Source organism: Anticarsia gemmatalis, chromosome 4 (assembly GCF_050436995.1).
Source record: "Anticarsia gemmatalis isolate Benzon Research Colony breed Stoneville strain chromosome 4, ilAntGemm2 primary, whole genome shotgun sequence".
NCBI classification, from domain to species: Eukaryota; Metazoa; Arthropoda; class Insecta; order Lepidoptera; family Erebidae; genus Anticarsia; species Anticarsia gemmatalis.
In genome coordinates, this window is record NC_134748.1 from 10,989,347 (window position 1) to 11,014,869 (window position 25,523).

Below are 25,523 nucleotides of genomic sequence, written 5' to 3' on the forward strand. Positions count from 1 at the left end.
ATTTACGATATGTAGCCTATAAATACCCAAAGTTTTTATGTTTTACACCAGAAATTTGATATTAAAATTCCTAAGGGAGAGGAGTACTAATGCCCAGGGTTTCTAAGTACATTTAGCTGTAGTTTATCTATTCAATCGCGTTTTATTATATGATTTTAAACGCTGTTGAATATAGGTAACTCAGAAATCGGAGGTAAGTATCATTTGGAAATTCCCTGCCAAAGGGGGTAAAATTCACTTGAGCAAAGCTGCGGTTTTCGATGTATAGATAGATATATGTTTCTTAATTTTGCCGCATTCCTTAAAATGCTTTCTAACATAATTACAGCAAGTGAGAGAGCTTTGCATAACGTAGGTATTACGAAAAAAATGTGTTGATATGTTTGAATGCGCTTATCACCGGAACTACCAATCAGAGACATCTACCCATAGAATTGTACTTGTGAATCAGAGTCATATCTCAAAAAAGGTTCATCTATTCAACTCGCATAACTGAACATGAACAATTGTCGTAAATGCAAAACGCACCTACAAGGCACAGCTAGTCATCATTAAATCTATTTTAACCACTGTATTGGGACAGTTGGGCAAGTATCCCCCAGAATACTGGCCAAATGCATGCTAGGGCTAGATATACACATTTATTTCGATAAGCATAAAACAATTAAATACAAAAGTGAGAGAATGTTATACCTTTATGTATTCCCACAAGAAAATGCGTTGCAACAGTCCTACTGCATTCTAATTTAATAGATCTGCCACATAATAAATAACATTTATATCATTTTATTAAAGCAACCGTAAAGCCATTTCAAAGGCCTTTCAGGCTTGAACTTGACTCTTGGCTGACCACTAACCGAAGGATAAAAAAAACATACTTGGAACTGACTTTCCATTACGATGTTTATTTTCTTTTCTTACTTGGAATTAACTTACTTATAGTTAAATATAAATGTCAGAACAACAACTTACTACTATATTAAGATATATTATTTCTATTAAACTTATAATTACAAAATAATTAAAAGAAATTAATAAAGATACCTACTTTAATGTACTATGGATTGCTGTATTCTTTTAAATGTCTATTATTCCGTAAAGCGACCAGGTAGATGTTATTCGTGTTAGTTACGCTTGTATAAAGCATATGGAATCCCAAATACCAAAGGAAAAACTAAAGAGTACAGAAAAATATTTGCTATTTTATTTTAAGTCATATTATACATGCTATACTAGCTGATACTCCAACGGAACTCGTATATCGCTGCTTTACTTTACTCCCATCAATTTTGCACTATAAGTGATAAAAAATGACAAGCATTTTTTGGAAACCCCTTAAAACATATTTTCTTATGTTGAAAAGGATTTTCAATTATGGCACTTTTGCTTTAAAGCATCGATATGTATAATACTCGACTTAATAGATTTTCATACCAATAAAACGAGAATCACTTAATGCTTTATTCTTTAAGCTTAATATTTCTCTAAATGTGTAGCAGTCAAATTAATTGATAACCAGGTTCAGAATAAATACTCGTCAAACACACAGTTGTCCCGGGTGGGATTCGAAGCCACCACACGTGGCGATACGATTATTGCGGTGAGATGACCACGTTAACCACGGCGCCAAACGTGCGGTTGAAACTCAGCTGCATTCCTTGATCTTGTTTCCATTGTTTTTGCTTGATCAGCCCCTTATATCAGACGTATAAAGTTAGGTACCTAAATTTAATTTATTATAGTTTCATTGTAATACACAACAACAAATCATACGAAATTCGTTTTAAGCTAGTCGAATATTGTATGAGGTAGGTATATTGATAATAATATAAGAACATATAATAATTGCATTTATAATACTTAAGCAATATTAATTTAGAATAATGTGCATGTTACATAAAAGCATTAATTTAAAACAAATTAATAAAATACCTCTCCTTGTAGAATGCCTGAAAAAAGGCTACTGAGTTTATCACCCTAATATAAGATATTTTTGTATACATAACATAGTAAGCAATAAATAATTCGAATTTATAAATAGTAAGAATTATATAAATACGGGGCCAACGTTAGTTTAACGGTATATAATTGTGAAGGCCTACCGCGGAGTAGGCGGGCGCGAATCTCAATTTATCCAAGAACGAGTTCCCACTACGCGCTCGAGCATCCTTTTCAATAATTCATTGATACAAGTTTACTGAGATTGGATTAATGCGAATCTTTTTTAATTTAGTTACTATTTATCGTTGCATATAAGCATTTTGACTTGGATATTACTAAGCACTTTATTATAGTAATGTTAAGTTAGTATAGGATGATGTATGTATCCACATAACTGTTCAGAAAGTCTACTTTTATTATACGAAAAATGTATTAATGTACCTGCACATTACTTTTGATTTTATTGTCATAGATTAAAAGTTTCGTTCAATCATATAAACAAGAATGTAAGGTATGCTCAATCGATATTGCCTGATCCCAGTAAAGTCATAAACCATTTACAAAATTCCGTTTAGAAGACCTACTGAGGTAGAGGCACGAATAGGGTCAGTACTAGTACGATGAGTTAAAATGTAAAGCTAGAGACCAATAGAAAGTAAAGACTCTACCTAGATTATTAATAATTAATTACACTTGTTATATTATTGTTCTTCGATTTTCTAGTAAAAATTACTCCACCAATCATTCAGTATATATAATTAGCCTAGATAGGCTAATTATATATACTGGTTTCTACAACATAAATAAGATTGTAGTAGAATCCAGTATATATAATAGGTAGTAAGTAGGTATTTCAACGACTTTTGACAAAAAAGGTTTTTGAAAAATTAACATTTGTACAGTAACATTTAAGCACCTGCAAAGCTCATAATCCTTTATGGCGTCTCCAAAAACATTGGCATAGACACCGCCTACCTTTTGCCCAGTTACGCGGAATGACAAGTGGCTACAAATTATGTTTTTTTCTTTAATTCGAGACAGGCATAAAACGGGCCGCACAGAAAAAGTTGGAGAAAGTAAATGTACCGTGACCGTACCGTTTATTTATGATTGGCTTTGAAATTCGCTTCGGATCTATCATATAAAGAAAGCCCAAGTTTGGAGACATTTTAATGCAATAGTTTTTTTTTATTAGTAATAGTTTACGACCTCTTCGGCTCCTTCTGTAATACTATCTTAACACGCATCTAATAACTTCAAAGACAAGGGTTGATTGTTGTTTTTTTCTTTACTTTTTTATGCTGTAATTTTAAAACGTTTATAAAAATATTAATGCATGACATTTTGCCTCATACTACAAAAGCGTAATTATTAATATCAAAACAGTAGGGAGAAACTTTCAAAATCTATTTACATAATATAAATACAAGTTATGATGACAGATAGGATTCCATTTACTATATTAATATTTAATATTACTGTATTACTTTTTGCAGTACTAACAGGTAATTGTATGTTAGATAAGAATATACGAAAATTTTAATTATAGTGACGTAACACATTACGTTGTTTAAATATTACACCTATGTGCTAATCGTATTTGGCACTAATAACAATTAGCACTACATTAATACGTAATTATATTAGATTATCACCTAATTATATTTAATGGATTTAAGTTGTAATGTTTCGCGAAAACGTATGTTCTAAACAAACTGTTGGTACCTACAATACTTAGGTATATTCAGTGTCCTACTAATAAAAGTCGTGTAAGGAACATGCTTACTCTACCTAGAATACCTATAGCTACCTACCCTCTTACCAATAAAAGTCGTGTAAGCTCTGAGTGTAATTTTGAAACTGTATTTGAGTAACAAAGACAAAACACTGCATGACTACTTAATTAAAGTTTACAGGACGGTTATAAGTAATTAAGTATTTGATTTAACTTCACGTTCTACTCATTAATAAGGGACTTACAGTTTGCGAAAATAAGAATTCACTTTACAATCAACAGGTGCATAGACGGATTTGGAATACAAAAAACGCTCACACCTGCTATTGTTTCATGCCTACTACATAACCATATATTTTTACAAAAGTCCTATGTATTCCTCGAACCTTTTTATAGTTTTTAGGAGACGATGACAACAAAACCCTGTACGTTTTTATACCATACCTTTTCTTAATGTTGCTAATTAAATTACTTTGACCACGTTCTGGCATTCGACTTAGCAATTCTTTGATCGACGATAAATTAGATCAAATGTCCCGTCAATCAGCAAAAACTAAGTACCTACAGCTAATTAGTACTGGTAGAAATAATTAGTGGACTTTTTCACTGCTAGGATCGTGTAATTTATAGATGAGATCTACAGATAAGAAAGCCATAATTTTGCAACACTAACCAGCTGTGTCGCGTAGACTGTAGTGAATTAATAATACTACTCGTTAATAGAGCTTAATAGCTTTACAGGAAAATGATAAGTATCTAATTATACGGTGTATACTTAGGTAGGTAAACATTTTTATAAGAAAGGCTTAAAAACTATTAGGGGTGTAAATCGGGGCGACTCTGCGGACCTGTTTCCTAAATTAGGCTTTTCTGCATCTTACGAGACTATTTGAAATCAAAACGATAGGTATTTATAGTTTGATTGAGTTATTCAATTAATTTCATGTTAATATATAAGGTAACTGCATCTAATAAGGACCGGGTTTCTGGAAATCAAAACAAAACAATTTCGGCGGATGTTTTTATTTGTAGGGTATCATGATCAAATACACTGGTTCCATATATTATGAAGCGAAAATATAATATACCGATAGCCATTTCATTCTTTATCTCATTAGACCTAAAAGCTTTTGTAGCGTCCAACATACTGCTTAACAAATTCTCATGACATAATCGTATGAGCAACTCTTATCACTTATCAGATTGTACAAGCATTGTTGCGCTATCAAACAGCACAATGGGAGGTATTCGCTTACTCACTAATCACCGGAAGGGTACTTACACTTAATCAGTGAACGTGCCTAGATAATGACTTATAGGAACGCTTGGCTGACTAATTGCATAGCTAACCGTGTGACAAGCTTGTAAGCTTTAGTGATAAGTTCCCACACCCCTAGGCCGTGATTAGAGGAGCGTTTTATTCGCAGAAATGATTAATGTGTGACGAAATGCGGGATTTGTGGATTAAAAGTGTGTGAAATGCATGAATCAATAGATAACTAATTAGAGTAATTCGTATTAACCACAGAAGTCTAAAGCTCTAAATAACATAGGTATTTAACAATGACTCAATTGTAATTTCTAGTCTATTTCGATATTTCATATAGATTTATTATAATTAGTTAGGCTATGTGGTCCTGGCTTTCGAGTATAAGTTTGCTGATAAAGAAGTCAACGATTCGATTTTTATCTATACTATACTAATATTATAAAGCTGAAGAGTTTGTTTGAACGCGCTAATCTCAGGAACTACCAGTCCGATTTGAAAAATTCTTTCAGTGTTAGATAGTCCATTTATCGAGGAAGGCTATAGGCTATATTTCATCACGCTACGACCAATACGAGCGGAGAAGCAACGAAAAATGTTACAAAAACGGGGAAATTTTTGGCCCATTCTCTCTTATGTGTCGCAAGCGAAGTTGCGCGGGTCAGCTAGTCATAAATAAAGTGCTTTTAGTTACGCTTTTATATTACTTCTTAGTTTGAGCACTGATCCATGAATATAAAAAAATCAGCGAATAGTAATTCTCGTATCTCGTATCTATAATATTATAAAGCTGATATATAATAAACGGTGACAGGCAGTTCATTTATAACTGCAGTACGGAAAGCATAATCTCAAAGCATAACTTATAAACGGAGCGTTCGACGGCTCACGCCATCTAGTATCATTACCTCGAATTAAAATTCGTTAAATTAACGAAACGAACTATAAGACGAAGGCTGAGAATAAAAAAAAGAAAATGTATTTCATGCAATTATAAAATCGTTAAATCTATACTATTATCTCGCCATATATAGATAACACAGACGAATAAATTGTAATAAATAATAATAATATTAGTTTTATGTAGGTATTGATAATAATTTTTTGTAATAACATGCCCCTGCTACTATCTCTAAATGTCCCCGGTGTTTTGTAAGTTTTGTATATGTTAGTAGGCAGTAGGTAATCTCAGAAACTAAAAAAGGTATTAGAAAAAAGTCGTTATATAAAACACACCAACTCAAGTCATTAAAAATCAGGCTTTATTTGTTTACCAATACATCGTTTTGATATTCATATCACTACATTATATATTATGTAAAACACCCTTTTTTCGTGTGAATCTTTCTAAGAAATGTTCACAAAGTTAAAAATCTTTGCATTGCAGATTACAGACATTCAAAAAGTACGAGTCTATTGATTATTTAGACACAAACAATTATTATAATGAATTATATTTTTCTTGTATGTATGTACTCATATTATGGGAAATATTATGGGTCTCATCCAACTGTTAGAAACCTGTAGTCAGGCACCCTATTCAAGTAATTGTACTGTATTTAGGACAGCGACATCTAGTGATCAGTGGTGTCGTTTGTGTGTGCTAGGCCTCGGCGGGTGGTCGCGACGACGTTTACGCCTTGCGGGTGTTGATTCCACTAGTCCGGCGTGTGCCTGAGCCGCGAGCAACATTCCAAGTTGACCCAAAGCCTCCTCATGCATCTCTTTAGCCATAGTATAGACACTATGCTCACTACTGTTGTACATAAGGGCATTAGATAACATTAAAAGTATATCGCGTTGGAACTGTGCTGTGGTTCTTATAACGCCTGAATCAATGTTCTTTCTAATTGTTGTTAAATCCATAGGTCGTTTCACCACCAAACTGTATCCGGGCGCCTCTTCGTCGCTAATTGGGCGGAGGAATAACGAAGCATACTTGTGAGCACACAGCCTGCTGTACACGAGCATGACGGACTTTTTCCACAGGCGATGTTGACGCTCAGCGTCGTTCGCGCTCGGTGACTCGGGCGCGCTCGCCTCTGCCGCGCTCTCGGAACCTGAACATGTTCTTGAATCAGGCTTCTTCTTGCGCGAGTAATCTCTCCTCTTCTTCCCTTCCTTTTCTTCCTCGCGACTCAGCTCCATAGGCGTATCATCATCAGTTTCCGTATGAGTGTCGTCAACGTCTGTCTTTTCCCTTTCCTCTTTGACCTCCGAATCCGCCGTAACTGGCATCATTGCATGAGCTTCTGCTCTCATCATTTCTTTCAGAGGAATGGAATCCTCTGATTCATCTTCTCCTCTCCTAATATCCTCAACAACCTTATGTTCAATTATTTCTTCTCCTTTCTCCATAATTTCAAGCTTATGCTCTATGCTGTCTGTTGGAGCGTGTGCCGTTTCAGGGAATGACGCCACTTCCTCTTCTGCTGAAATTGGAGGCTCAACCACAACTCTTTCTTGACTGTCCTGTTCCTCTTCAGTGACAGATTCTGACATGGTATTTTCCTCAGTAGTAGTAGGAGGTGCTTCCATGTCTTCAACCACTTCCTCCACAGATGTAGCTTCCTGAGATGGTTCTGACTCATCCTCAACCTTGTCCTCTGCAGAGGTTTCATCAGGTTGAACTACCTCTTCTTGCTCAATTTCTGCTGGTTCCTCTACTACCTCCTCCTCAATATTATCTGGTTCTGGTGGAGTCTCCACTTCCTTGACTTCTTCTTTAATCTTCTGATTCTCAGGTTGAATAACTTTAATCTCTGTTGTTGGAAACTTAACTTCAGGGAAAGCAATCCTCACTTCAGTTTCTGGTGTGAATTCTTTAGTTATTGTTGCTGGTGGTTGAGTAGGTGGTTGAACTTTTTCTTCAGGCATTGGTTCAGTTAGTTCAGGCACAACCTCTTCCTCAACAGTTTCCATTGGAGCTGGCTGTGGCTCCTGTTTTATAACATGCTCTTCAACATTCACCGGCACAGGTTCAGAGACTTCAATAAGTGGAACTTCTGAATCATCTCTCCTTGATATTTTTTCAGCAGTTCGAGTGTTGGTTTTGTGCATTGTTGTCACAGGAGGTATGTGAATGTCAATATCACTGAAGGCATAAACATCTTCAGCTTTTATCTCAATGTCGTCAATATCATCTATGTCTAGTGGTTGTACAGGTGCTGGTTGTGGTGGCAGTGGAGTAGGTAGAACTGCAGGTGGAGTATTGGCTTTTAGTTGTTGTTCTATTTGCACCAGTTGGCTTTTGATATGTTCAATTGCAGCATGTTTGCTCTCATGTTGACTGGCTCCAGATACTGCAGACTTCTCCAATAGCATTGATAGTGTTGGTGCCGTCACTGAAGGTGATACAGTTTCTACAACATTGGCTGGATGTGAAATATGCTGAGGGGTGGTAACCACAGGGGATGATTTCAATAGTGAAGTCAGTAAAGGAGATGCAGGTGGTACTGGAGTAGTAGGTGTTATAGGAGAGTGCGGAGTAGGAGTTTGTGATTGTGGTGGCCTCCATGCACGGTCAGCACGAGCCCGTCTTTCATCTCTCTCTTTCAACCATGCAGCCCGTCTTGCTGCCTCCCTCTCCCTAGCTCTATTTCGAGCTTCGATACTCGCCCATACTTCTCTTAAACGATCTTCAGAAGTAGCTGGATTCCGCACTTCAGTTATTTCATTCTTCAATTGCTCATATTGTTGATTCATCTCTGCTAATGTTTTCTGTATCTCAACAATACGCTCTTGGGTCAATCTTTTCAAGATACTTTCCTGTGGAGTTTCCACCGCACCTTCTGAACTACGTTTCTTACGTTTTGGAGTCTCAACATGTTCAAGGAGCGCACCATATTGTGCAGCGCAACTCTTTTGTGAATACCAGTCGGGCGGCCTGTTTGGTTCGCCTATTGTTTTCAATGCCCGAGAAACTGACATCCAGTTTTGGTCCCCACTTCGCACCACAGCCGAAGCCAAACAAAGCTGCTCTCTGACGTTCCATGTATCAAGAGGCACTCTTTTGAGCTGTAATCGCTCTTGTATCGAACTCATTTTGATGTTATTTTGTCTTACACTCTAATTATGCAAATAATTATGTCATTTTAAACCTAACTATTGGGTATTTTATGTAATTATGCAGTGAAACAAATAATACACAACCCGAAAAAACAACGAACAGATTATTTGACAGTTGAAGTCACAGATTATAAATGAAGTGCTAACATACACTGCAGTGCGGCAAAACAATCGGGCTACTTTACCTCTAGACGTTACTTTATGATATGCAACAATTTTATCTTAAACTACAGATATAAAACAGGTTGCATTTAATAGCCATCAATTTATTATAAGTTACAGCAGCAAACATTATGATACCAGTTACATTTTTAAGCCTACCTACTACGAAAATAAACATTAGTAATAATGGTAACACTAAATAGAAATGTCAAAATAACAATTTTCTACCCGAAGGGCTTCTCTAAAATAAATCGTAAATCTAATAAAATCAATTGTTATTCATTCGTTAAAATGATTTGAACAGTTGGTTATAGAGTGCTTTTTATCGACTGCAATGCTTACAACATGATAATTTCGCAGTAAACATGTATCGGGACAGTCTAATGTCCTGACAGCTGAACCAAAAAGGGAAACAAAGCAATATATTTGTATTGAGTGCAATAGAAGAGGTTGAAGATGTTTTCCAAGTCTTCAACGAGTAAGGATACGTTCCTGGAGCAGACTAAGGCGGCCCGTGAAGAGAGGGCGTTGGAGAAAAAACGGGAACAGTCGGCTGTTAAGATACAGGCAGTAGTTCGAGGGTGGCTTGCAAGGCAGAGATTCGTTAAGCTTATTATGTGAGTTGTACACTAATATTTTGAGTATTTAACGCAATTTAGTCGTGTGCAGATAAAAATCTAGGATCCCACGGTGTTAATGGTATTTTCAATAATGTATCCTTAGTTTGTTTACATAGACACCGTATAGAGTACAGACACAATATTCCTGTTATTAACAATGAATAATTTACTATTTATTTCTTACTCTATATATCTAGGAATCTCAGTATTCAGTGAAGAGACACAATTCAAAAAAATGAAATTTTATTTGAGAAACATATCTGCTTGTTTCAATGGTTCACTTGAAATATATATAATATTGTTTACAATTTCCAGCAATGATTTTGACCAACTCCTCCCTGAAACCACAACCCATGGTTCACAAGAAGAACCTCCTCAGCAAATAGAACTGATACCAGCTCTAGATGTCTACAAAGTGACTTGCCGTCTCTTTCTGGTGTTCAAACAAAAGAGAGACAGGAAGAGATTTGAGAAATTATGTAAATATATTGTGCAGAGTCTACACTCAGAGTCTGTGAAACTGTCTTATGTTGGAGTGTTTTTAAATAAGGAATACAGGTAAGCAATATTAATTTATTATTATATTATTTTTTTTTTCCATTATCATCATATAAACATTTGCATAAAACAATTTTGGGAGGAGAGACCCTTGCCCAGCAGTGACACACTGAGGGTGAAGAGAAATATGGATCAAAATCAATCTTGTTCCTATGGGTAAAGACCATAGAACATAATATTGTTTGATCCCTACAATTAATGATAAATTAATTTATTCAAATATCTATAGCAATATTGACATTCAATTATAATTTTGAACTAATACTTACTCTTCAATAGGTTTTAAGTGAGAAAATAAGCACCAATAGGTATGCAATAAATTTTAAATTACAATCAATTGACAACTCAATTGGTTCAGTACAATGTATAAAGTCAAGGAGTGTTATTTTTTCTCATTGAACAAGTTTTTATAGCCTTTGTTAAATTAAGGTTTCATACTAATTTATATTAATGATTAGAAACTGAGTGGTTCTATAAACATTGCTAATTTGCTGTTTTAAAAACATTTATATTTACTCATTCACTGTGTGTTGTAAGGTGAAAGTATTATTCACTATTCACCCTCTCTTGAGGATTACCTAAAGAACAGTTACTTAATGTTGTAGTGAACATTTCATTTACATTAATTAATTGAGATTACAATATTCATTTGGATTTTTGCTTCATTAAGCATTAAGAGAAAACATTAGTTTCCTAATGTGGTAACAAAAAATTGTCTTGTTCTGCGGCATAAGGCTAACACCACAGACTTTTTAAACCAAAAATCTTGAGTCTATGCAGTTCAAATGAAATAAATTAATGTATAGTAAATAAGATTTAATATTGTATTTGTAAGGCACAGTCTTTGGGCTTTGCCAAGCCCTGTGGGAAACTGGGTGATTTTATAAATCTATGTGTAATGGTATTCCATAAAAACCCACTATGTTCTTTAGAAGAATATTAGTAAGATGTTTTCACTAGTTCATTTGAATGTATGTATGATCTATTAATAGGTGTGTGTAATATTTACATGGTTGTACTCTAAAGTGATGTTTTTGTTCAGCATGTTAGCTCTGTTCATTAAGTGTGAATGTCATAATTAAGATGTAAGATGAGATGTTGAGTCATATATTATGGGCGGTATTCAAAATGTAGCAATGCCTAACTAGTGTGTTGCTGCTGCTAAGCTATATACCTTATTTAATGTGATGATTACACATAAATATATACATCAAAGGCGTAGGTGTAGGCAGAGACTAAAGAACTCCACTTGGTACAATACCTACAATATGATCAAATTATTTAAATCTTATTTCCTGTTTGTATACTGCAGTAACAATTTAAATACAGTCACATATTATGTAGAATATTGATAATTACCTCTTTTAAAACCTAGTAAATAGTCCTCAGGTTGTCAAGAATTTTTTTTTATTTCCAGTCTCCGATGGATAGCGCACATCAAAGATCTCCTGTACAAATGCTGTCTATACCTCGAAGAGTTGAAGCCGGAGTCACCTCTAGACATGCAGAGCATACTCATACACTTACATACATTGGTTGCGTTCACCGCTACCAACACTTGGGCACTAACACGGTTGAAGAACTTTGATAAATTGCGAGGAGGCATGCAGCAGTTATGTGCTAATGTCATGGGTTCGCTGTTCCATAAAGGATATTATTTGACACTGAAGGTGAGATAATATATTTATTAAATAATTGCTAAGTCTATACGATTTTTAGAGCAATCTAAATATCAATGAAATTGAGCTATTTTGTTTCACAAAACACCCGATTTTAATTAATGCATAATAATATTATAAATATCAATATCTGATAAGCTTGGAAATATTTAAAAGCTCATAATAGACATAATTTAAACATAAAATTATAAGCAGACAAAATAGTCTGTAAAATGTGGTCGACAAAGCAGTAAATGGGTGCAATAACGCTATGTAATTGCCAAATATCTACTACTATTTGCAATCGCAACACATGTTTCCAAATAGCAATGTGTAATACATTTAAGTGCATAAATTACTGTAAGTGCATCTACAATGTTGCATGAAAACATACCAAAGATTTATACACAGATAAATCTTATGCTTGTATAAATAGTAAACAATTTGCTTTGCTACTGGATGTAATAAATATTAAGATTGTTTATGAGTGCTGCTAGAGAAAATACAATGTAATTTCTAAATTCGGTACCATAACATGATTGTTATGGGATATCAACATATTAAAACTTTCATTCATGCAGCTAGATGTCTCAGTGCATTTTAGTACTATAACTATTCAGTTTTTTATTTAAAATTCATCTTTGTATAGCTACATACAATATACGATTCAAGTCAAATTAACGATAAGTGCGTTTCCACCAGAGTGTAGCGAACTTCAATTTGACTAATGACACTTTCCACTGACGCCAAGTGGAAATTTCGAGAATCGTGATTATTTGGTTCGCAGTCCGCTCCTCTCTGCCTAGCACCGTGGAAACGTACCCTATGAAAAAAATATATTTGAGTATTATTAATTCCATAAGCATTCGTTAATCTTTAAATTACTAAAGTTCTCTCATATTTATCCAAAAATTTAATCAATGTATTTAATTGTTCCAGTCTCTCTTACTCCGCGGCTTATGTCGCGAGAAGGTGTACTTGAAGACGATATCTCTAACGGCGATAGTCTCTCTATCACTGCGGCCGCTGGTCTCCGCGCAGTTCTCGGAGAAACTCCTCACCATGTACATTATACAGATACTGTCGGTGCCCACGTTGTTGTATCATATGCAGCAGATATCGCCTGAGGTATGTAGTTTTTGAACAATATCCCACTTATATTATAAATGCAAAACTTTGTGACTCTTACGACACTGATAGCTTATAACGTGGATAAATGCAAAGAAACTTTTTACCCCGGGACATCTTTTCACGCGGACGAAGTCGCAGGCAAATGCGAGTTTTTCCATATATTTTTTAAATCCCGTTAAGATGCATAGATCTGCTTTATGTTTTTCATTTACTTGTTATTTATTGTTTAATTTAATGAGTGATTTTCTGAATACCGATTCTTTTTCATTTTAACTTAAAGTTTGTCAGTCTACTAAAAGCAGTCTTCGTATTCGGATGAAGTTGTTTAATTCAAATAACGTTTGAATGGAGTCGCTTAGATAGTTTTTTGGCATAACACCGTACTTAGTACCTAACAAATAAAATGTATGTCTTATATTTTGCAGTCTGTATCATCGTTCCGCTCATACTCGATGTTCGACAAATGCCTCGAGTTCTTGAGCACGGATCAGAACATGCGCATCGTGTTCAACACGCTAGAAGGCAACTACGCGCTCTGTTTGCTCGCCAACCTTATACAGATGGCCCACTCTGAGCGAGAGTATGCACAGCCTGACACTTATCATCCTACTTTTGTGGTAAGTTAGGTTTTATTACATTGCCTATACATTAAGATGTTTGTTGGTATAATGTCTGTTCCTTAAAGTGTTTATGATTAAGACTGTTTAAAAAAAACTTGACTTTAATGTCAATAATATTGTGTAAAAGTGGCAAAGGCTAATACGTACACGTATACAACGTGCACGCCTGTATGTAAACGTGTAGAATCAAAATGAGAATAATTTTGAGTTTTGACGTGTAATCATTATATCTTCTCTTTTCAGCTGGTAGTTACACGTTTCCTAGACTCTTGCCAACAATACGTGGTTTGCAAAAAAGGCAACCTGAGCAACTGGCACCCTATACTCGGGTGGTTCTCTCAAAGCTTCGACGTATACCTCCCCCCTGCGATGGGCAATCTCCGCAACCAGTTGTCTTTGTTATGGGGTGCTCCGATGTTGAAGAAGTTATTAGCAATGCCACTGAAAGAGATGATAGATGCTGGGGTTACTGGGGAAGAAGGTGCGGGACCCTCGCAGCCGTCCACGCCCGTGCAGAGTAATAATCCCGCTGCGATTATTAGAAGAGCTATTGAGGCTAGAACTAATAGGTATGTATGGAATAATAAAAAGTTTTTACTCTATCAGAAAAGCTGCTGTAACTGTTAATATGCCTTTTGGATACAGTAAAAAAATACGATTAATCATATTTAGTAATCTATATAACAATATCTGTTTTTCCTTTCCCAACCGTTCCCGTAATGGGACTCTTTTAAATTTGCTTAACTCGGAAATATTTTAATTGCCTTTTTTTTTGCATACATTAAGAAGTTTTGTGGCCTGGCCCGCTTTATTTAATGATTTCTCTTGTGTTTGTTGCAGATCAAATTCAAATAAAAACTATAGGAAACTAGGATCTCCCGACAGTACTAAGGCCGCACTAATATGTTCTATGTACCACACGGCCTTACAGACTATGACGCAAGTCAAACTTGATATACTTACAGGTTAGTAACCTCCATGTTCTCTTCTTACATCACTATTTACAGAGACATAAAATTATTGATTAAAAAAAATATTATTGAGAACTGACGTATTTTACATTATTGACAATTTTACATTGAAAAAAGATCAACAAATTCCAGTTATAGTTTTCTCAAACCTAAATTCGTATGATATCAAAAACGAATAAAAAAATCTTTAAGCTTAATCTTTACAGAGCGTTTTTAAGAAACGCTTGTTTCTTAAAATAACTATTTGTCATTCGTTTACCATATTTACCATATAAAACTATGCACTGTAGTGTAAAGTGTTGTCTCCATACTATAATATTTGCTTAGCTCAACACGGGCATACGGATTAAGTGTTTTTTTTTTTATATATTATTATTTTTCCCAGGTTTATGTAATCAAGACGAGATCCTATACTCGTTGTGGCAGTTTCTCTGCACGCTGGGACCAAACTGTGGTCTGAAGTCGTTCCTTGATCTCTTAGCTGTTAACACGAAGACTTCGGCGCCCGAGTTCCAAATGTTGATCCTCTTTGCTGATTGTATGACGCATTATGTTACGTAAGTTCGGATTTTTAAAATATTATTTTATTTTTTTGTGTGTCCCTATGTGAGTTAGTTTAACGTTTGTATATATTGTATATGTGCCTATATGATTTAGTATTGCCCATGTCGCTTGGAGACAAAAATTAAGGGATAGGGAACAAAAGGGTTTACGTAGAAAACTTTTCTTTTTATAAATGCCCGTTTCTACTCGCTGTTACCGATTTCTCGCTCGCTTTATAACCCACTTTTTTATGGATCAACGCAAAAAATATTTCTGTTAGATTTTTAAACATAATTATTATTAAGCCTGAATTTTGATCTTAAAGCGTTTTCCTACAAAATTATCGTGCCACAATTGATTCATGATTTTTTCCAGGATATTAGATGATATGGAAATGTATGAGCAACAGAATCCGTTCAAGTTGCAAGACTTTATCAACATGTCACAGTTCCTCAACATGTTTGTTTATAAGTCCATTATGGGACAGTTGTTTGGTAAGCAATAATAAGTTCCCTTTTACATTTTTTTGAAGCCTTTGCCTTTGGATTTGTTCGGCTTAATTTATATCCTTAAAATCAAGATTCGATTCAAGATATAACTTTTCACATAAACAGTACGATCAATATTTCAAAACAATATGTTTTTTTGTGATTTGTACCCTACTAACTATTTCTTGACTCTATCTCACGGGGCCTGGGGGTCGGCACAACATGTTTCTCTTAAAAGCTTACTGCATAGGGTATTTCACAGATATTTTTACAACCGTTCTCCTGCCTAACGTCAACTCTTATATGGAACTGTGTACCTTACTTACAAACTATTATATCACAGATCTCAAAACAATCCAAAGCAACGAGCTGTTCAGTTCGCTACACACGCTACTGCTGGTGTTGTACCGCCGGGACTGTCGACGTTCCTACACGCCCGCCAACCACTGGCTCGTGAGGGAGATACGAGAGGGACAGTTCATACACGATCTAGAGAAAGGGAAGAAACCTCAACAAGTTAGTTGTTACTTTATCTTTCTTGTTATAAAATGTGTAAGAACTAATTGAACATTTTAAATTTTAAAGTGATCTTGCGTTTTGATTGCAAATTGTGTAGCTTAGCAAGAGATATGTTTTAATTTTATTTAGATAATTTATTATTTGTTTTTAGGTATTGGTGCAGAAGACACCTCATATGATAGCTCACGGAGAGCGAGTCAGATTATTCAGAAGAGCAGTCGCTGATGAAAAGGTAATGTTAAACATACGTTACTAAATAATATTTTTCCAGAGTTCATGATGTCTAATTAGAGCTGAACATCTATGCTCCGCCTTTTAAACTTCTCCAGACGCTTATCGCAATCCTTTGATATGATTTCTTACAGTAGATATTTTCAAGTGCCCACGTATTTAAAATTAGCTTTTACCCGCGACTTCGTCCGCCACCTTAATTTTCCTAATAATCGTCATTTTCCCGGGGTAAAAAGTAGCCTATGTACTTTCTCGGGTATCAAAATATCTCCATACCAAATTTCATGCTAATTGGTTCAGTAGTTTAGGCGTGATTGAGTAACAGACAGACTTGAGTTACTTTCACATTTATAATATTAGTATGGATTATGACATTTAAACAGGTTCTGCAGAATATGCTAAGGTTCATGATGAAATTATCGTTAATATCGTTACCGATAGTAGTAGAAAACCATACTATTAGAACTGAAATAGGTTTAGGCCTGGCCCACTGTTTGTTATAAATGTTTATGTATGTTGTCAGGTGGTGCTGGGTCTGACGGAGCGCGCGTGCGGCGGGCGCTCGACGCTGGTGACGGTGCGGCGCGCGCGCCTCGTGGAGGACGGCTACCGCCAGCTGGCCGCGCTGCCGTCGCGGGCGCTCAAGGGTTGTGTCCGGGTGCGCTTCATCAACGAGCAGGGGCTGGACGAGGCCGGCATCGACCAGGACGGGGTCTTCAAAGGTTTGTATAAATCTTTAAAAACTTGTTCTTTGACCTAAAACCTCGATTTTTCCCAGGTATATTTGTATAAATCTGTAGTCAGAGATTTTGAAATACGCAACTTACTACAAGAATATAAAATTTTATTTGATCAAGCTTTATGACATGTTCAATGCGCTACTTAATGTCATAAAACATACAAACAAATTAAATTAAAAGAACCCAAAAGCAGAAACACCATTTTAAATGATTAATATTATTCAGTGTTCAAAAATACACTTTATTCAATAATTTACCAGTACCAAATATTTCAGGCTTTGCAAACTCAAATAACGTTTCTTCCACAGAATTCCTTGAAGAAACAATAAAACGAGTGTTCGATCCATCTCTGAATCTGTTCAGAGTAACGAGTGAAGAGCGCTTGTACCCGTCACCTACATCATGCTTACAAGAGAACCACCTGCAACTGTTTGAATTCATAGGAAGGATGCTTGGCAAGGCTGTGTATGAGGTACAAAAATTAACTTGTTTAAATATGTTTATTAATTTACATATTCAAGACGTATCTAAATATAACCTAGAAGCAAAATGTCAACTAATTGAGCGTATACGAGTGTATACGTACAATTGCGTAAATAGCTATTTATTAGACTATAGTCAAAGATACACTTATAGCCGTAAATTTCACCGCTGTTTGACAAATATCTGATAAATTTATTACCAAACTTAAATATTATATTACTAGCTTCTACCCGCGACCTTGTCCGCCACCTGAATTTTCCCATGGGAATGCGTCATTTTCCCGGTGTAAAAAGTAGCCTATGTCCTTTCTCGGGTGTCTTTCATGGAAATTGGTTCAGTAGTTTAGGCGGGATTGAGTAACAGACAGACAGAGTTACTTTCGCATTTATAATATTATAGTATATTATAATATGGATGAGTCGACATTTAAATCGACAGCGAATACGCCTAAAACCGCCGAATTACCTTATTTATTATCGTCAACAGGGCATCGTAGTGGACGTGCCGTTCGCATCGTTCTTCTTGTCTCAAGTGTTGGGTCAGACGCAACAGGCGTTGTACAGCTGGATTGATGAACTACCCTCACTGGACCGCGACCTGTACAGGAGTCTCACTTATATCAAACATTTTCAAGTAAGCCTTGATTCGACAAAAGCATCAAAGCTTTTGTGGTTATTGATCAATTAAGTTAAAATTCAGTTCATTGATAGATGATGTAAAAAAAACTTTTGACAAGACTATGTCTGGATCTGCTAATAATATTCGTCTTTCAGGGCGATATATCATCACTAGAACTGACGTTTTCGGTGGACGAAGAAAGACTTGGAGAAATAGTAACACATGAACTCGTTCCCGGGGGTAAAGCAGTCCCAGTCACTAATGAAAATAAGTAAGTAGAAAAGTAACAACAATGCTGGTAATTCTATAATTTTATGCACATTGTTTTTGCGCATTGAATTTTAAAGAATACAAATACCTTACTTGCAGCCCGACTCTTCGTCTCGCTCGAATTAGTATTATGTGTAGAAACCGCAAATTTTAAAAAATATCTATTATTTAAACTCAAATGTTTCTTTAATTTTTCAGAATCAATTATATCCATTTGATGGCCCACTTCAGAATGCACACTCAGATCAAAGATCAGACGAACGCGTTTATCAAAGGATTCAGAACTATAATCAACCCTGAATGGCTTTCACTATTCTCTACACCAGAGGTGAGATTTATGAACCTACCAATACCTTGAATCATAAAATGAAAGGAAGCAATTATTGGACCACTGCGTCTGTCACTTTGATTCCAGCCAGGTTACTTATTCTGCGGATTTTTAGACTTCTTTATTTTCGCGTTAGGTATACGATTTTCTTTGTTGGGTCATAAGACTGCATTCGTGTCTTGCGACCAATATTCGGGTAGAAAGTAAAGATATTTTTTGCCATCCAAATGTCGGTATTTAATCATTGTTCTCTTTTTTCAGCTGCAACGTCTAATAAGCGGCGACAACGTGCCACTGGACCTGCGCGACCTGCGGCGCCACACGCAGTACTACGGCGGGTTCCACGACTCGCACCGCGTCGTGTGCTGGCTGTGGGACGTGCTGCAGAGAGACTTCACCGAGCACGAGCGAGCCATGTTCCTTAAGGTATAAGGGTAGAACTTAAAAGACTAAATTGTATTATGACAGTGCGACGCGACGCTATAAACCGACACCGACGAGACACGCCCGATCTTCACTTTTGAAATATTGTGTCACGTTATATCGTTTATTTACAAGTTACAGAGTTAGTTTTCTCTGATACAGTTCTAGAATAACTTTACATTGTTATTTTCAGTTTGTGACTTCATGCTCCAAGCCGCCTGTACTTGGGTTTGCTCACCTCAAACCACCGTTTTCTATTCGATGCGTTGAAGTTGGTGATGATGAAGATACTGGGGACACAATAGGTAAGTAATAAACCACATATTTTTCACATTTACTTTCTTAGTATGTATATTCCATAAAATTTGTTAGAACTCGACTTAAAGTAATAATCAATTCAAAAATGTTAAAATTTTACTCATGTCCCTTGCAGGACTTCACCCTGAGTTTGAACAATCTTATGTATAGTTGGTTAAACATGCAACCATTTTGATGAAAATTCAAAATAAAGATATGAATAAAAATAAACAAAACAATAATAAATAACCTTCAAATTTCCAATTCCAGGTAGTGTAATCCGAGGTTTCTTCACAATAAGAAAGAAGGACCCGCTCAACCGTTTACCGACATCGTCCACTTGCTTCAACCTACTAAAACTACCGAACTATCAGAAACGTAGCACACTACGCGACAAACTACGGTATGCCGTCAATAGTAACACTGGATTTGAACTCTCTTAAATACTAGGAATTATTTACTTATTTGAGTTATATTCCAAAGGATTATTGTGAAAAATGTGGTTTTAACTCAGTTACAAAGACTTAACGTAACTTAAGCTTAGTGTTCTATTCAACTGCTTTCAGTTAATAAGTCTCTTTTTAAATATTCTTAATCGGAATCGGCCATTGATTATAAAGATGAGTAATGACATTAAAATAATTATAATTAGAGACTTTTTTAAATTCTGGTTAGGCTTAGTTGAAGTCTTCCTACCTACAATGCAATGATTATGAAGGGACATAATGTCGAATGAAATATGGGCTTAAGTAACTGATCTTTGTGATTGAGTTATTGGATGAAACGTAATGTAGGATTGTCAGATGTTTAAAGTATGCGTAAAATCAAATAAACCGAGTTTAGTTTAAATTAGAATCAAGTTCTTTTTTTTGGATAAAATGGAATTCAGTGTGAAACATCACGAATGACTTTATTGTCTGGCAATCCTGCGTAATCATTGCCAGTGATTACGAAATTTATTACCAAAAATAAAATTATTTTAAATGGATCATAACTAACTAAGTTTTAGATCTAAAGAAGCAGGTCTTAACGATAAAGCCATATTTATCAGCATATTTACAGGTACTAAATACTCACATTATGGTTAGATTTTACTTAGTTATTTGTATTTGAGAATTCATTATACTGTCTTAATAAGGTTTATTTCTTTCGCCAACATCGGTGGCGTATAAATATAACAATACACACCTTGTTTTACATAGATACCACTGCACACCGCCCGTTAAGATTTATCACATGCAATCGTCGGTTGAAGAAAAAGATGTCTTAATTCATATACAATTATATAAGACAGAAATAGATAATTTGATAACTTACAAATACAAATAACTGAGTATAGTTTCACCATTAAATGCTTAAATACGAGTTTTTTGTCACGCATTTTTTATATTTGCAAATGTGTGGGTGCACAGCACTTATAATAAGCCCCGGTTTCACGACATATGCTTATGTATTGGTTAACATACCAGACGAATTAGATGTGACTATCTCTCGGATAGGTTAACCGACATTTAAACGTAAGTCATGAGACTGGCCCTAAATGTTTTAATGTAAAATCCACACTTGGCTAGAGAATGTATGGTCTTCGTCTCATTTTTAGAGATGAGGCCAATTGACTGTTACAGGGTGATCATTCACTGAATATGCATATTACATTACACTTATTTAAAGCCTTTTTACTTAGCGTCTGATACAAATGACTATTTATTTTGTGCCCATTTTCTACATCCTTGTCTGTATTTTTACATTTAGTGTACTATAGCAAGCGATTGGTCCCCGATCAATCAACAATAGTAGATTAGGTAATATTAATCGTTAGTTTTCGATCGATCTGACTATTGATTACAACCCAAGATACGTTGTGGGGTCACAATTATATTGTCTCGTGTAGCAGACGTTAAGAAAAGGTAAATAAATCCACAATTGCCAAAGCATCAACTAACAATAAATAAATATTACTCACAATTCTTTTAATAAAACAAACTACGAATATTTAAATGATATGTGTGTTTGCTTGAAATTATTCTGGTGATCGACAATACCTTTGAGAATTGGAAGAGTAGTAACACAAAGCATTTTGAAGCGTATAAACATGTACACGTGTACGCTCGACTAATATAATATATTCGTACGAGTGCAAACAGTCTTACAAGCACTTGTCAAGTTGTCATTTTGCTTGTGTGGCTGATATGACCGTATATTGAGATATCGCTTAGTTTTAAATGGCGCTCAAAAGTATATCTGTCGCTATAACATACATACATGAAATTCAAGCGCTCCAAATATGAAGAGATTTTTTAGTGTACGGTCATTAGGTAGTCGTAATCAAAATACATGTTTATACGTTTCTAATGTGCTTCGTGTAAAAACGCTCTAAAGTCGAGTTGTCAGTTTTGTAAACTGTTCAAGATCTCACAGAAAAGTCGGTGTTAAGTCTGACATTGGAAAGACCAACTGTTAAGAAATATAAGTCTGTATTATAACTAATACAAAAATGTATTGTAAATTCCTTTATATGTAAACGCCCAAACTTAACCACTTAAAAAGCATCATCTCTTTCCCTCTCAGTAGTTTAGAAAGAGACGGAATATACTTTTTAAGCGATTATGTTTGAGGTGGTAGGATTTAGCTTGGAAGTTAATGTGTTTTTTGTATAACATCAGGGTTTCAGTTCAGGCCAGTAACTTAATGCACTAGCACTTTTATATGGATTAGTGTTTAGATTTTTGTAATAGATCTAGTTACAGTTTCAGTAGCTACGAAACATACTACAAACGTCTAGCTTAGTGTCTCAGTTGTATGAAGGATTTTTTCTTTATTTTCATTATAAAATTGTAGCTAACGAGGCTCAGTAATAAACTAAATGTCTAATAGAATGTATGTACACATAGTATGTTTCGAGCTCCATTTATCCAGTGAGAGTTGTTGAAACATCATTGAGTTTGAGTGTTTCGAGGTGGCCTATGTGCAATAGTAAGATATAAAGAAATAGTAGAAACATTACATAACACTTATTAAAACCATCAAAGTAACTTACGATCGTTCTGAATCATTTACCCACAGTTATAAATTAATCTTTAGTATAGTGCTACTGAAGTTCAGAAATAACTGGTGAAAAGTATCATTTGATGTTATCGAAAACTCAAATTTAGCAGATCTAGAACTGTTCCTTACTGAAGTAGATTATTGGCACGTTTTTTTAAGAATTCCAATTCTCTATTTTTTGCCTTTTATAACTTTCGCTGGATATAATATAATTTGTAACACAAAAGTATTTGTATTGGGGTGGCCAGTATATTTCGGGTCGTATATTAATTTACCTGAAATAAGGCCTATGTTTAAGTGCGTGTGTGTGTATACAATGCCTAAATTACTGATACGAATTATCTATAACATATTAGAGGAATGTATGTTTGTAACATAGATCTCGATACAGTAGCGAATTTAACCGTGGATGTCGGCTGCCTTCGGAAACGTTCGGGAAATCAAAGACTCCAAAAGAGAAAAATCTGTTTATGTTTCGTTATTATTTTCGAATAAATTTTGATTCGTCGGATTTTTAGCAACACACCATACACCAGCTTTCATCTATTCAAGGCAAAATATGTTTTTTTTTGGCAAAAATATCTCCAATTTTAAAGTTTTTAATTTACGACCAGTATTTGTTTTGTGCTAGTCGAAAGCCGATGGAATCCCAATATTTACGAAGCATGCCGAAGTATACTCTACTGTAACTAGAATGCCGTATTCACGATGTAAATTGGTATCTAAAGTGAATTCTACTCCAGTCCAGTCCAATGTATGAATAAGTGTATATAGACAATAACTGTTAGTTTATTGTACATAATAATATTGATTTTATAATATTTATTTACCCTATTTATGTACAGTACAAAACTTGGCTCTTTTTCCACATTATTGAAATAAAAATCTTAAGGCCCAGTTTCACTATTTCTAAATATCTATTAGATAACTTATCAGTGGAAAATAGAAATGACGAGAATTTTTTTTTGTCTATCTGGCAGATTATAAAAAAAAAAACCAAAAAAAATAAAATAGTCGTCATCTCTATTAAGCAGTATTTTTTATATATTTGCTGTCATTTTATTTAGCAGATAGGTTATCTGATACTTAAATATGAACGGTGAAACTGGCCCTAAGAATTTCATATTCGAACTAGCTTTTTTTATTTCTAAAGTACATTTGTTCTTGGTTTGGACACAAAGTAAAAGTGCTGTTATTCTTTAATGTTAATTAGTTCAAAATTATGAACTAAGTTGTATTTATTAAACATCGTAGTTTTACTATTGGATTTAAATCTATAACAGCTATCAATAGCAAGCCGCACAAGAACGAAAATCTTATGGTGACACTTCTCTTGGTTATTTGTGTTTGTATATTCGTCATTCTGTCTCATTCACTCATAATTATGACATGATTTATAGAGACAACTATACAATATGACAAGAAACTCAAATAACAGAATTAAGTTTCAGTGCAACAATCATTTTTAATTATTAAAGATTCATGTTTAGATCACTCAGGCTGTGTTGATACCTGTTGCTACTTTTATTTTGTGTCTATACATCCTTCACCTTAAGCACTATCAACTAGTTTCCATTATATTATATCACATTATTATATCTTCAATAGTAATACTTTGCAATATTAACATAGTTTCGTGTCCCTGTGTTGTAATTATACGTCTGTAGTCTATATAACTGAATATTTTATCTCATAAAATTTATATTTTGTTGTTACTTTTCACGGATTCACTAACACAAGAGGAAGGATCATGTGGGCGTGCCGCGCGTGCCATGTAAAGTACGTGTAGCATAAACCTACCCTAGTACTGACTAAGATATGACACTAAAAGCACGAAGATAAAATTCCGACGTAAAGCACAAAGTATAAGTGCAAAATACGACTAATGTTATTGAAATATGGCTGGTCATATTAACTTGTAATAGTCGTTTATTCCTTTTCATATTTCAGTGTGCGTTAAATGTCATTGGTTAAGTTTTGCGACAGTCATCTTCAATGAAATAGTATGAAATGCCCTTTCCTCTTGTGGTAGTTATTCCATGTTACTTTTAATTAATTTCAAGTATTTTCAAGCCAGTGTACATGAGCGTCAACTGCAAAAATCTCGAGGCCAAAATGTAGTCAGTAATGCTTTGGAGAAAACGCCTGTTATTTTTGTAGTTGATATACAGAACTTGAACAAAGATAGTATTTTGTAGTAGTGTTTCCATTTTACTTGAAATCTTTTAAGTATTTACTAATATATGCATAGACATGGATCATTGTAAGGGATATTTTGTACTAGCCACGTAAATATGTTGTATAACACAATGTGATTCTCTGTGATAAAATAATTGATATTTATTATTGAGGTCTTTTATTAAACCCTTTTATTGGAGTGTCTTTATAATGTCACGCTAGTACTTCTATGATTGGGGTGCAATGACCGAGATGGCTGAAGTAACATGAAATCAGGATGGCGTCGCCAAGATATCTGTAAAAAGGATAGCACAAAATAATCGAACATGCCAGTGGCGCAGTATTTAAGGTGGTAATCACGTCTCTAAACTGTTATAACACTAACGAAGTGGGTTAGATTTCCCAACGGAAATAGTATTTGTGTATTCCACAAAAAGTAGACAGGCTGCATCCATTATTGTGAACAAGAAAAAAATCTCGGCTTCATGAATTCTTAATAACTCTAATAAAGTACTGTAATTCTCAGTTTTCTAATTAGAAATGTGGAGTAATGAGTTGCTGTCCTACTCAAATATTTTTAGGAGTCAAAAAGATTTTAATGTTAACTAGCAGACTGGCCGAACTTCATC

General features: G+C 34.9%; 2 protein-coding genes across 2 annotated transcripts; one reads left to right on the top strand and one right to left on the bottom strand.

Annotated features, from left to right (window-relative positions):
• Positions 1 to 6,183: 6,183 nt before the first annotated feature.
• On the bottom strand, positions 6,184 to 9,123 carry LOC142972555 (bromodomain-containing protein 8-like). The gene has a single exon (XM_076113775.1). It carries the CDS (start codon positions 8,985 to 8,987, stop codon positions 6,525 to 6,527), a length of 2,463 nt encoding a protein of 820 aa, XP_075969890.1. The 5' UTR covers positions 8,988 to 9,123; the 3' UTR covers positions 6,184 to 6,524.
• A 264-nt stretch (positions 9,124 to 9,387) lies between these two features.
• LOC142972556 (ubiquitin-protein ligase E3B) lies at positions 9,388 to 25,062 on the top strand. The gene is made up of 19 exons (XM_076113777.1): positions 9,388 to 9,790; positions 10,109 to 10,351; positions 11,769 to 12,021; positions 12,949 to 13,137; positions 13,566 to 13,757; positions 14,004 to 14,329; positions 14,601 to 14,725; positions 15,117 to 15,288; positions 15,650 to 15,768; positions 16,106 to 16,278; positions 16,433 to 16,513; positions 17,036 to 17,234; positions 17,561 to 17,724; positions 18,222 to 18,368; positions 18,509 to 18,624; positions 18,822 to 18,951; positions 19,213 to 19,377; positions 19,568 to 19,679; positions 19,942 to 25,062. Exons 1-19 carry the CDS (start codon positions 9,630 to 9,632, stop codon positions 20,112 to 20,114), a joined length of 3,240 nt encoding a protein of 1,079 aa, XP_075969892.1. The 5' UTR covers positions 9,388 to 9,629; the 3' UTR covers positions 20,115 to 25,062.
• The last annotated feature ends 461 nt before the right edge of the window (positions 25,063 to 25,523 follow it).

What these genes read in the sequence shown, in the direction of transcription:
- LOC142972555 (XM_076113775.1), bottom strand. Translation starts at nt 8,987, where the DNA reads ATGAGTTCGATACAAGAGCGATTACAGCTCAAAAGAGTGCCTCTTGAT.
- LOC142972556 (XM_076113777.1), top strand. Translation starts at nt 9,630, where the DNA reads ATGTTTTCCAAGTCTTCAACGAGTAAGGATACGTTCCTGGAGCAGACT. An exon ending in ATTGAGGCTAGAACTAATAG is followed by an intron (nt 14,330 to 14,600) that starts GTATGTATGGAA and finishes TGTTTGTTGCAG; the next exon opens with ATCAAATTCAAATAAAAACT. An exon ending in CCAGGACGGGGTCTTCAAAG is followed by an intron (nt 17,235 to 17,560) that starts GTTTGTATAAAT and finishes TTTCTTCCACAG; the next exon opens with AATTCCTTGAAGAAACAATA.